Source organism: Python bivittatus, unplaced genomic scaffold (genome assembly GCF_059951505.1).
Source record: "Python bivittatus isolate LINGU-HERP-01145 unplaced genomic scaffold, Pbiv_v1 ctg000080_np1212, whole genome shotgun sequence".
NCBI lineage: Eukaryota > Metazoa > Chordata > Lepidosauria > Squamata > Pythonidae > Python > Python bivittatus.
This window is the reverse complement of record NW_028277035.1, coordinates 29,116,115-29,129,809: the sequence shown is the minus strand read 5'-3', so window position 1 is coordinate 29,129,809 and position 13,695 is coordinate 29,116,115. Positions and strand designations below refer to the sequence as shown.

General features: G+C 36.2%; 1 protein-coding gene across 6 annotated transcripts in view; it reads right to left on the bottom strand.

Moving 5' to 3' along the window:
• The window catches only part of P4HA2 (prolyl 4-hydroxylase subunit alpha 2), a 51,816-nt gene that overhangs the window by 17,775 nt on the left and 20,346 nt on the right, over positions 1-13,695 (bottom strand). For all 6 annotated transcript variants that reach the window (XM_007439399.4, XM_088133736.1, XM_007439400.4 and 3 more), the window contains 5 exons: positions 13,175-13,326; positions 8,294-8,431; positions 6,185-6,424; positions 3,521-3,720; positions 2,114-2,290 (listed from right to left, as the gene is read on the bottom strand). In XM_007439399.4, the coding sequence (XP_007439461.1) occupies positions 2,114-2,290; positions 3,521-3,720; positions 6,185-6,424; positions 8,294-8,431; positions 13,175-13,326 (907 nt within the window). The remainder of the gene's footprint in view (positions 1-2,113; positions 2,291-3,520; positions 3,721-6,184; positions 6,425-8,293; positions 8,432-13,174; positions 13,327-13,695) is intronic.

The following is a 13,695-nucleotide window of genomic DNA, read 5'->3' as shown; positions in this document are numbered from 1 at the left end:
AAAATTATCCCATAATTATCAGTATAATTGTGACTCAAATGTTTATTTAAAGCAATGCAAGAAATTTGTTGTAAGCATTCTAATAGACCAACACCCATAATTATTCTCTTTGTTAGCATTTTTCTTCCCATGTTTAATTCATTTTTTCCATATTCTTTCTTTGGTCTTTTAATCTCCCTATTAATTATCTTGTCTTGGCATGTAGCTTTTGGCACAATGAATTGCCAGATTTCTGACTCATGTGCTGTTTTCCTGTAGGCTCTTGCTCCACAAATCCGGGAACCTAGTATGTATTTGAATCAGTGATTAAAAATGAGTAGCAACTGGTACTTCCCATAAAACCATACATCTACAGTATATTTCAAAGGGAAATGGTTTGTACAGTTGATGCAATTAATATTAATGCCAGATTATTTGTTCCAGTTTATCTTATTATTTTCATTTATAAATACAGTAGAACAGCTTCATTTAAGGATAGTCCAGGATTGTAATCAACAAAAAATTAGAGCAACTTTTATTTACCTAAGTGTATCAGATCAACATCTAAAGAATCTGGGCTTCAAATAAGCAGATATTCATATACAGCTTTGCTCTTTTTAGACTTCCTGCACTGAAATGAAACATCATGCTGTCCCTTTAAAATCCTTATTTTTAATGAAAACTAGATCCATTTTCCTCTAAAAATGGAGGTGAATTTTCACATATATTCATCATGTTGGTGTCATCCCTACTGCATACAACGCAGCCTATAGAAGCTTTTTGTTTTGAGCAAGTTGGCTGCTTTCAGTTCAGTCCAAGGCTTGATGTCTAAGAACCAGTTAAGGTAACAATAAACCATAAGGAGAATGTCTTCATTTACAGAGATAAAAGCCATAAGGAATATTAAACAAGGCAAACTAATTGATGAACAAGAATTATGACTTCAGAAATATTTAAAATAAATTCATCTTCTTTAAAAAAATCCTTACTGCACTGCAATGCTTTCTTTACATCATTCATTAGTTAGTATTATTATTTTTATTACAGTGTATGAGCATTAACTGCCATTATAAGTTCAGTCCCAAAGCCTACTAATTAGAGGAGGTAAAGGAAATAATTACCAAGGTATAGTTCAGTTGGAAACACTCTACTACTATTCTTTTAAAGCACATGAAGAACTATACGCTAGTAGAAAAACCCAAGTTCCTAGGTTCAGTTCCTGTTATATTTTCTAAAATGGTCTTCAGATAAAATGAAATACTTTTGACAGTATCAAGCAGGGTAAATCAGCTTTCTCCAGATGTGCTCATTACAATTTCCATCATCCTCAGCCAGCATGGGTAGAGATTGAGTAGAGATGCAGTAAACAACATTGGGCAAGGGACCAGCATTCTTCTTCAACAACCACAATAAAATATAATGATTTAGAATTAAGAACAAATCTTGGACACATATTCCTCTTTCTTCCTTTTCATGAGAGTGTTAAGAGCTTTCATTTCTTTTCCTTAGCTAACTGCAATTTAGCATTGTGTCAAATATGGACAAACCATTATTAATTGTTTATTGAAATAGCCAACCTTCAAACCATGATGCATGAAGTTGGCTTGATTTCCTAAACCATAGTCATGATTAGCTATAGTTGAAAGCATAGTATAATACTGAAATATTGTTGAAAAGGTCAGTTACATAAAAAGATATGACAGAACCTTTCTCATACTCATTAATACAGAACCACAGTTTTATCGGGTTTTGTCTGAACCAGGCAATTTAAGGCAGTTGTTCTTCTACCAAAAATAAGAGGAAAGGGGAAAAAGTTTGTGCTTGACATTTCAGTAAATACAAGAAAATAATTTTGCTGACTTTCTTAGGCAGCACAGCTCCCTAGTCTAATATGTCATTCCAGAGAAATGACTGCATATTTGAATAGTACACAGAACTCTTGTCATAAATGAGCCTCAATGACTATAAATAACAATGTGGTACAAAATTTGCTCCAAAATATTATAGCAACCACACCCTTGCAAGGAACTGGGTCCTGACATCCCCAATTCATTCAACTTCACTTTTATTGACTTATATTAATTAATTGAAATGCTGATATAATTTCAGTTGACTGAAGAAAATAAATTCTTACTTTTGGTTTAGCCAACTCCTTAATCTTTTCTATTTCCTCATCAGATAAGACTTCATAATATCTGACAATGTGTGGGCTGTCCCATTCATCTTCTTCTTTAAAAGGTGCTATAATTAAGTAGGGATTTCGATTTCCATTGTGGTATCTGCAAAACAACCTCTTCTGTCTTCGAGGCGTCTATGAATATATCCAGATAAATAGAATATTTTAGTTCTTGAATTTAGGTAAACAATATTTGCCTTATAACTACAGGGAAAAATAACAGTCTAAATATATTAGATGTTTTATTTGGATACAAATATCATTTATGGGATATGGATTCTACACTGCAAAATTACTGGGTTGGAAATTTTGAATAGCGTGCCTCATGACTGCAATATTTTTAACTAAGGACTTACATGAGGAGATGGAATAAATCATTATATTTGCTGATTATAGAAAATTTGAGAGGGATAGCTAGGATCTCCAAATATAAGACTACAACTGAAAAGTACTCTGACAAAATAGATATTTGGGTTGAAACGAACTAATTAAATGTAGAAAAGCGTCCATGGTAACTTGGAGAATAAAAGAGAAAAGGGATACCAAAAGAACTAGCATACAAATGGGGACAAAAACTTGAGCTTTTCTGCACCAAAGACCATGACTAGATCAGCATTCTCTGATGCAATGCTGATCAGGAATTATGATAACGATGGCCAATTCCACTAGAAGGTCATAGGAAGATTTCATCTGAACATCAGGAGAACTAATAGTCTTTTAACCATTCAGCAAAGGAAGATATTTTACAGGCATAGAATCGGACAGCCATAAAATAAAGAAACTCTCAGAATTTCCTTAGATTTAACAGGGTTATATTACATGGCCTATACAATCCTCTTCAGGCCAGTCATGACATGTACGATGTTGTGTGTTTGTGTCTAAAAAGTTCAAAAATCAAATGATACAATATACCAGCATATAAGCAAGGGTACGTTGAAATATGACTCCTGAGTCTTAATTATTTAGAAAATAATTTCATACAGGAAAGATAAAATCTCTTGCTTAGCATCCTGTCATAATTCTAAGCATTTTCTCAGCTCATAACTCCACTGACACCAAGCTGAATAGTCTTGAAACTTACAGATGAGCAACTGGATATCATTCAAAGGAGAAATCATTTGTTATTCTTCTGAAATGGCAATTGTTTTTAAAATATTGAAATGGTCCTTTTGTTCTCATTTTTTTTAATGGGGGGCTAGATTTTTGGTATAAAAATTAAATTATCCTGCCATGTGAAGCCACCTATTTATTTTTCTTTTTTGCAAGTTAAAAGGAAGGATGAACTTGCTTGTAGAATACAGGCTCAGAAGAAACACTAACAGTATGAGAATTTAAGCTGGTAATCTTTGGCACTTTTTTACTCACCAGTTTCACACCTTCCCCTCTGCAAAGGGCCTCATAGGTTTCGCGCTCTGGCAGGTAGTCCTGAGGCCTTTCGTAAATGCCACTGTACGTTTTGGGCTCACTTGTGCCTGATGTTTTATTGAATTGGTTTGTTTCTTTTTCGCTCTCCAGCAGCTTCTCAAAGTACTGCATGTTGCTGCCTGCTCTCTCGTGACTTGGCTCTTGATTGGAAAGAATCAGAAGAGAATCAGTCCAGGACTTGGAAATCTATAGCAGGCCACCAGTTACATTGTGCAGGTAAGACAACTGCCCCTCTCATCTCCTGTTAAGCTCTCTGGCAGTCAAAGATATAATCTTTATTGGGCTTGAAATGTACAAGGGCAATAAATAAAGTCTGTAATACACTGTCTCAAAAATGATGTAAGACCATGTTTCCCAACACATGGCCTTTCTCTACATTAAAAAGAACACAATTTATTTATTTATGTTAAAAGGGAGCTTGTTCATTTCATTGTAACTACCCAGCAGATTAGCCCAATCAAGTAAGAGAATAAGCAATTTTGGGTGAATAAGCAATGGTTCACAGTGGAAAGGCCTCACTCTGGATATTTTAGGGGAAAAAAACTGAACTGGTCCAGCAATTAAGAGGGAATAACCGTAGACCTACACTCAAATCTTTCCTACAAAATTTTAAGTTTAACAATATCATTCATATACAAATTAACATGAAACTTGAGAGCTACATCCCAAACTGAGGCTCAGATGGTACAAATCCGCTCCTGATGACTTCACTTGGCTACAGTATGGAAGGCTTTGACATTGCTTTCTTCCAGAAAATATTCAGATTTTCCAGTCCAATCTATAGCTCTGCTATTCCCTGGTAGTCTCCCCACCAAGCACTAACCATGCCCAACCCTACTTAGCTTCTGACCCCAGGCAAAATCATCAAGATTAACACCAACAAAGTTTGAATGGATGAATTAATTATTTTCATTGTTGGAAATCTAGTATGTTTAGGGTTGTCTTCTTATTATCGTGTGTGTGTGTGTGCATGTTGAGTGTAAGTATCCAATGCCTTTGAATGAAAGTTAGTATCAAATTTCAAACACAAAAATAAAAAATACATCATATAGTAAATTTGAATCCTTTATTGATTTCATTTAATATAAGACTAAACGTATATGGTTATTACTGTCAAATGCCTTAGTAGCAATGAAAGGAATGAGGGCAAGAAATTGAAAAAAAAGTCAACATTACATAGCAAGGGAATTATTCTGGCAAAAAGAAAATGGATAAGCAAACTGGTAGAAAAGAAAGAGCTGATCAGATAGCTATATATTTAAAATATATTTGGAGGAATGATTATTTTTTTCGTAAAGATAAACGACCAAAGAATGAAAAGGAAAATTACCCATTAAAAAATAAAACAATATTTAGGATTCCATCGCTGATTTAAATGCAATCCTGACAGAAATAGATTGGATTGCTATTTTGCCCTAGATAAACTACACTTTAATTCAAGTAAATAATTTCACTGAGTAGTACCAGATGTCCTCAGAGAAAGGAGTGGACTAAGAATGATCAGATTCTGCTCCCCTGCCAACACTACCATATGCTTCTGAAAGGGATCTGCCATATCAGTCCAAATATGCAGGGATGTTGATAAAATGTAGTTTCTACAGATTCATCAAAATATGGCCTAAAGTAGAATTACATTGGTATTTAATTTATAGTAATCATACAAAAGTAGAAAGTGTTACTTCTAGATCAGTTCAGAATGAAATACTGAATGTAAACAAGCATTCTTATTCCCTTCCCACTTTTGAAAGTTTTTCTCAATCACCTTTATAGTTAAGACAGAGAAGGCAACAGAGTAAATAATCCACACCACCTCATTTGGAAGTCTGAATTAAAAGATCTAAAGGTCAGCATTAGTTTCACTTAATCTCAGCAGAACTCAGGATAATTTAGTGCTGCTTTCATTCAAAAGCATCGGAGCAGCAGTGAAGTGATATTCTATGTTGTCAAGGGGATTCTTTTCCAAACAATGGTGATCACAGAACCTTAACTTTTGTCCTCTTGGAGCACCACTGGCAAGACCTTACTGGGGCCTTTGTGGGCAGGCTAGAGATGCTTCCCAGATTAGAGATTCCACAAGCCTGTTGAGGAAAAACGCATGATCTACCCTTCTTACTCAGGATGTGCAGCTATTTGGACCTGAGGCAAAAAAGGTGCTTTGCAGGAAATGGGGGCACACTTGCTGCATTTGGTGGTGCCTCCTTAAAGAAGCAGGGAGCTCTATGGTCCCAATAAAATAAGTGCTTGAGTTAAGGACCTATAAGGAGGCACACAGTGCAACAATCTTCTCCCACCCTCTTGGCATCTCCTTACTTCAGGCACTTATCTTCCTGGACCATGTGGTTGCTTCGTGATCCCAGGAAAAGGTGAGGCTTTTTTTAGGATGGGCCAACAAAGGCAGCAAACTGCCCACATTCTCTCTAAAGCAGTGTTTCTCAACCTTAGCAACTTTAAGATGTGTGGACTTCAACTCCCAGAATTCCCCAGCCAGCATGGAATTCTGGGAGTTGAAGTCCACACATCTTAAAGTTACTAGGGTTGAGAAGCACTGCTCCAGAGCATCTTTTCCTCTATGGATTAGAGTGAGTTCCTATCAGAACTTCTTACCTAGGATGACCAATCGTCTTGTAAGTTCCATTGCTCTGTGTAAATCCCCAAGCTGAAAAACGGCATAGCTGAGGTAATCCAAGACCTCAGCTTTAGTGATGGTTGCCTCTTCACCATTATCATGCTGTTTCAGTGCTTGCTGCATCCACAGCACTGTGTGATAAAAATCTCCATCATTATAAGCTGTTTTCCCCATACCAAAACAGTCATCCACACTCAGGGCAGATCGGTACTTTGTGCCTGAAATTAATAAAACACACATTAAGCACATCTGATAAACCTGCCTGGGCTTTTCCTCTGATAGATTTCTGCACAATAAAGGCACGTGGAGAAATCATTTGATTCTATTTTATTATCCCCTTTGTTTTAGATGGCTACTTTTGCTTGTGGACATGTTGAATAAAGGGAGGAGCCTCTGAGGTATTCAGGGAAAGGATGGATTTTTCTAATGACCTCCTGCCTATTCACAAATCTTCCAAACCAAATAGAAATAAACTGTTCTCCTTCTGCTTTGAAAATTACACTCCTAGGTACCACTGAGTCAAGAATTGGGTTGTTAGTGTTCCTTCAGCTTGTTGCTTCCTTTTCTTCAATCTAGAATCTTACCAGGGTGAGGGTGGGGGTGTCAGGAGATTCAAGATCAGATTACATACTTCATTCAGTATATAACCTTTGAGTTCATTTCCCCTCCTCTCACCAGGAACTTTTAAATTGCTAGGGGAAAGTACAACCAAAAAAACTGCACTGAAAGTAGGAATACCCCTGCTTTCCCCACAGTGTGGGAGGATGTCACTTTTTTCTTAAAACTCTTTGAGAACAAAGAGCAGAAACCCTCAGACCTAATACTTATTGTTATCTGTATGAATAGTGGAATTGGAAGGTAAAGGGAATTGAGAGCTGAAGTCCCACTGTCTTTCTCTTAAACCTCAAGGAAAACCTTATTTACATTTCAAATATGTGGAATCAAAGAGCAAGTATTCTGAAGTACATCTTTTCCAAATCTTATATCTCCCTTGTCACATATCTACAGGATTCTTTAAAGTCTTGGATGGGGTGGGGAGTTGCCTCTTCAAAATTTAAAACTGTCAGCTATCTTGGACACTTTCAGTCAAACCTGCTGTCCTCCCCATCCAGAAGTAAAGTTTTCTGTGGTTAAAAGGAACACAAAATAAACCAGATGCATAATATGGCCTGGCTTCTGTGGAGTCTCAATTTAAGCACAAAAACCACTGAGAACTTTCTAGTTCAATTACACAACATCCATGTGCAGTTGTGTATCTGATTTACCCTAACAGAGTCATCTAGATTCTGGGACAATAAAATATATTGAAATATACCTTTAACTCCAGATGTTCATAATGTCTAGTTGCCAAATAAACTGATCCATGTGAAAAACTGGAATGAATCCCAGGTTAGCATGAGTTAGAGCCAAATACTGGCTTTTATTAATGGTTCACCGTATTGAAGTTTGTTATCCAAATATTTTTAATGGAAGCCACTTTCTGAGGATTTTACTAGTAAATGTGGCATATAAAACTTCTGAATCAACAAAAGATTACACAAAAATGTTTATAGTTAACAAGAAGCCTATAAGTTACTTACCTTGCCATAAATGCATTTATGAGGCCTAATAATCACAGAAGTGTTAATAAACAATTTGACAATTTTTGCTCTGTCTGAAATATATGGTGACCTTAAACTGCTCTCTCGTCCAGCATACCGGTTTGAATCCAAATCATTCTGACAGTGCATAGAAGTCACCTAAACAGTGGAGACTGATTGTTTTTGCTTGAAATGTAAGTAAACCTTAGGACAAGAGCATTACATTTCCAAGCTATTTCTGCACCTTTACAATAATGCTATAAGTATGACTAAGCATGTTTTTCTGGAATCTGATGGACCATTGCTAACTGTAGTCTTGGAAATAGCAAAATGAAAAACAAAAACTGGCACAGAGCTACCTAGAACTGTATTTAGGACACAGGATATGGTGTAGAAAACAACTGTATGGTTTTATAGCATATTCCACTGTTTTTGATATTCAGCAGGGAACCCAATTCAAAGAATCAATAAGCTTTATAGAAACATCAAGTAGGTTTCAATCACCACCTGGAAATTCTCCTTTTGATATTGTTTCAGGGTCCAGCTTGTATGTGTCCTGCAAACGCATTAATGCTTTGGCAGCTCCAGTCTCATCTTCTTCATTTGGGAAAAACTGACGCTGAAGTGTCAGATTTGAAATAAAGCCTTTATTTGAACAAGACAAAAATGGTTAACTGGGTGCTCAGAAGACTATAATCAATAGCAGAGTTATCTCCAATGAAAAACATCTCTCCTGTTTCAGAGAATATGGTAAATTGGATTCAACAGTTGAAATTGAAACATAAATAAACAATGTTCTCATCAGACTCTCTCAAATCACATAGAATACATTGTTATTTACTATTTGGCATGAAGATAAAATCCAATGAACTAAACATGAAGAAACAATGAAGAAAATGGATATGTTTCAAGTAAGCAAATGAAAATAAATGTAGGCAGTGGGGAAATAAGAGCTTTTGGTCCTTTGGTATGATGAGTTCCATGTATAGGAACTGGATCCAAAGAATAACAACAAGGTCATCATATTTTTCCACCATGCATCCAAACTGGAGCAATTTAATTGCCGAAACATAGACTGATTAATTGTACTGAACTTCCTACTTGGACATTTCTTCCTTCTACCCCCCCCACCCTAATTTCATAGTGCTTCTGCAATGTTCCAACCCACCCCCTCCCTTTTTGCTTTGAAGAAACCAGCTTCCCATTATATCTGAGCAGTCTATAGTTTACCTCCAAAAAACAATTGGAAATCTACTTCAAATCATCATTTCTAATTCTGGTTTCAAGATACACTGTAATTTGTGTAACCCATTGTCTGCCCATTTGGATACAGAAAAGACTGGGGAAGGAAAGAAAACATGAAATTGAGACTTAGTTCTGGTGGCCGACTCACAGCTTTATTGCTGTACCTCAACTAGGGCAGTGATGCACTTGTAATAAATTTACCATGGGTTTTTTAATGCATAGATTTTAATGAAGCAGTCTGATAAATCTTACCTAGTTTGAGACAAGTATTAGTCAACCGAATCCATCTTAAATATGTATTTAACCATGCATTTCTACCAAGATTGTTTTGAACTACAAATGACATTTTAAAAAAAACACACACAACAAGTGCAAAAATTCAGCACTGGCCATTCAGTATGTAATAAGCCACAGTCCACCCAATGTATTTAGTAGATGGTGTGATATTTATTTATATGTATTTATATTTAAAGCATTTGTAACACTATGAAAGAACAATTTACCCCTGTTGCATATGGCTATCAGTACCAAGAGTCTCCAAAAGCCAGTAGGCATCATTTAACAAAAACACCACAAATTAAATAGCTAATGTAAATCAGAACAATTAAATAATAAAGTGGAGAACAGGTCTCACCAATGAGGAATTCCTGAAATTCATCATTAGATATGTGCAAAATAATTATGCAGACCTACCAGTGAGAAAATGGGACTATAGGGGGTGCTAACAGAGAGTATCTAGCAGAATAACTAAATGTTCTGGGATCGAAAATATTATTACAAAAGTCTATGTTTTTGCATGTTTTTCAGCCTTTTTAGCCTATGAAGTTCAGAAATAACTGGCCAGAAAATTTATGGCAAGCTTGTTTCTCCTTTTTATAAATACTTGTAATCAGTTGCAAGTCTTCTCCTTTCCAAAGTGCTAATAACTGTGATCCAACAATGTATGCATACATATAACTTTTAATCACATAAAGCAAAGAACCTCTAATGTAACCCATTCAATATCCAACAGTGAGAAAGATGTGGCTCCACTCCCAGTGCTCACTCACACATATGGCCAACACACTGAAAGTAATGGAGACATGAAGTATAAACTAAAAAGTGATTGTGTTCCCTGAACTTTTCTGCAGTCTGTACCAATCCTTTGCCAGTGAAGACAGGTCATCTTTTCCTGCTCTCTCAAAGCTTCAAGAGATAATGCTCTTATGAAGTACTGTTAAAACATGAGCTACATGCCCTGGCTGGAAAAGCATATTTCAAGTCCTCTATGCTTTTAGTATAAGCACAATACTGCCCTAAACCATATGTGGTTGATTTCTGAGAAAACAATGTTTCCTCTTTAATACCACTAGAACATTCAGAAACAAGTCTTTCCTGTCAAAAACAGTTTTGCAAAAAGGAAGAGGAGAAATAGCTGCAAAAGGAACATCTAGGCTTATGTATAGAAACCATTTTTGCAAGAAAATCTAGTGGAATAAATATAGTTGCTTATAATGCTGCATTTTAAAACACAGAGATTACAAATCTTGATTCTGTGTAGGCACAAATTTATTTAATTCATATCCGGACAGCCAAACTTAAGTACCATGTTTCTCTGTGACTTAATGCGGTCAATAGCTAAAAACTTCAAAGGCTATTGGCTCTAAGAAAAGAAAAGTGATTTATACAGTTGATCACATCTGAATAGCAGTCTCCATACTGCAATACCAGATGTGGAAGGAAAGAGAAACTTCATCTTGTATACTTGGCATCACGATAACAGAGAGGAAGAATAGTCTAGTGTTTTACTTGCTTATTGACACAGACCTTATTTCTTGAAGATTAGTCTAACATATTTATGAATATTTCTGAAAGGGATGATTTGCTAGAGAAGTGATTCCCATTCTCTTAGTTGTGGCTAGTTTGCAAATTATGAATTTGGATAACCCAAAATGGATACCACTTCCAAATAAAGCAACAGATGTTTTGCAGGGGCCTTTTTTTTGCTGTTGTCCATTTATTTTTTAATATATCTGGAGTAACACTGCTCTCACCCAAACTTTAAGGAGCCAAAGACAATTTAGTTTACAAGAGAAGGGCTTTCATCTTCCAAGTAGCACAAGCAATTCAAAAATAGGAAACAAGGTCTTCTGCTCTTAGACCCTGTGTGAGAACTGACATGCTGGATTAGGAGCGTGGAGGCCTAGGTTCTAGTCCTCCCTTAGGGACAAAAGTCAGGTTTGTGACCTTCTGTCAGCCTCTCTCTCTTAGCCTAAGTCAGCATCAGGCTCTGTGACCAGCTGGCTGAAACCCCCACCCCCACGTCACATTGTGCACTGATACGTTTTGCTGAAAGCACAGTGCAAAACAAGCAGGCTCTGCAACTGAGCAGGACAAACGCTAAGAAGAAGGACAGCAATTCTCAGACCCTGCAGTGTCAAATGGCAAACCTGGATGCAGGAAATCCTTACTGCCATTCCCTACTGTTCTAAAGGGAGGCAAACGCATCACAATGTTCCCTTGCAAATATCGTATTGGGGTGAAAAGAGAGGCTAGCCTGCAGACAGATCTGAAGATGTGCAGTATGTTGATGCATGTGAGAACTGTGTCTTTTTGTTTACATATTACATTGTACTGAGCATACCAGTGCCTCTTACTGCTGTAAAGGTGCCTATAGGATAAGTCATGGCCTCCCAAAGTCCTTTTTTGCCTCCCATAGTGTGTGCATTAATCCACTGTGCCGCTTATCTATTTGGCTTAAATCCCCAACCCCAAAAAGTAAGAAAAACAAACAAACAAACATTCTCCCCACTGCTTTCTCTGATGCCATCATTATATCCCTGTCATAGTCTTTAGTAGGCAAAGGAAAAAGAAGTACAGTTCCAATCACAAAAATACGACTCACTCCTTTAGTAAAGCCGAGACAGAACTTACTTTTGTCCAATCCACATTCCTCAGCCTCACCAACCTCCCAGGGCTGACTAAAACATTTCTGAAAGGTTAATTACATGTTGTATGCAAATGTAAATTTTAGAGTCCAGATGAGTAAAAATTCCTTCCTTTAGAAAAACGGCTTCAGGAAAGAGCCATCTTAACCTTTTCTTTGCTCCAAATGACCCACAGCTAAATAGCAATGATTCAAAAGCACTTGGAGGTAACTGTAACTTAATTTGAAGAAATGATCCTGATGGGAAGAATCCAGCCGCAGGGGAAAAGTCAGACACCGGCTTTTTCTCCCTTTCCTTTTCTATAGAAAGCATGAGGACTTTTTTGGGGGGGGCGGGACTTTTTGTGGGATATAAAAAATAAAATTATGTTGTATGGGTTGGATGATTGGAAATAATATGGGTTAATAGAAATAACGGAAATTACATAGTAAATTTAGAGCAAGAGTTTGAGGAATATTGTTATTTATATCTGTTGCGGGGTGGGTCGGAAGTCAATTCTTTTTGTTGTTGTTTTCTTTTCTTTTTTTTTCCTTTTCTTTTCTGCACCTTTGCTTTTTACTATTTTCTCTTTTTCCAATTCTTTCTTTTTTTTCTTATTTTCTTTCTTAATATTAGTTTTGGTTAGTTTTTATTGTTCTTTTAAAATTTAATAAAGTTATTATAAAAAAAGAAAGCATGAAGACTTAAATACATATCTGTTTCTGAACGGAGGGGTTGTATGTGCTAAAGTCATACCAGATACAGTAGGGGAATTCAAGAGAAACTTTTGGCCACTCAGCACTATTCCATCTTAACCAATATCCTCATGCAGTTACAAATACTGAGGACAGGTCACACTGTTTCTTTCACGTTCTGTAATGGTCACTAATTTTTAGGCACAAGTTCCTTCTGTGCTTTATGCATCAGCTTGGAATATTGTATGCTGGCCTACAATTATATCCCATCAGTGGATTTTTGCAAACACTTTCCTGAAGATATTTGTCACTTCACTGTACAATTCAGAGAAGTGCAAAAACTGAGAGATAACTGCATTCCATGTTAGCACATTAGTTCAGGGAGTTTGAATTAGATTGTTATGATTATGGACAAAGAGAGAACAACCTCGCTAATAAAAAGATGACAGAATAATATTACTGATGAAGGAAATTTGTTGAAAAAAACTCCAAAACAATCCATATTGATTATATTACATGTCTGATTCTCCAAATATTCTTACCTTTGGTTGTGTCCTCAAGAACTAGATTCTCCAGCTCTAGCCATTCTTTGTTGAGGCGCTTCACTAGTTTATAGGCATTGACAGGATGAGCAAGATAACCTTCTGGATCGGAGGAGGATTTGACAGTTAAGGATTCCATTGTCTCAGCCCAGCTGGAAAACAAAAGCATATACATATATTTAATATCATTTTAGCTTACTAACCCTGAATAGGTAAGGATATAACAATATACGTCTTTGTATTCCCAATTACTTTCCCTCTTATTAGAATCATCTGTGTCCTTTAATCTTGGGTTGTGGAAATGATATAATTATTGCCACTATTTCCCACCATCTTGCATTTTATTACTTATGTAGTACCTTTAAATATGCAAAGATTCATATGACCAATTCCCTTTAAAAATGTTTGATTATTTCTTTCTTTCAGGTTGATTTTTAAACTATCAGAGTGAAGGAACAATTAATAAAGTTGTATACTAAAACATCAATTATATCAAGGAAAACGTCTATTAAAATACAGAG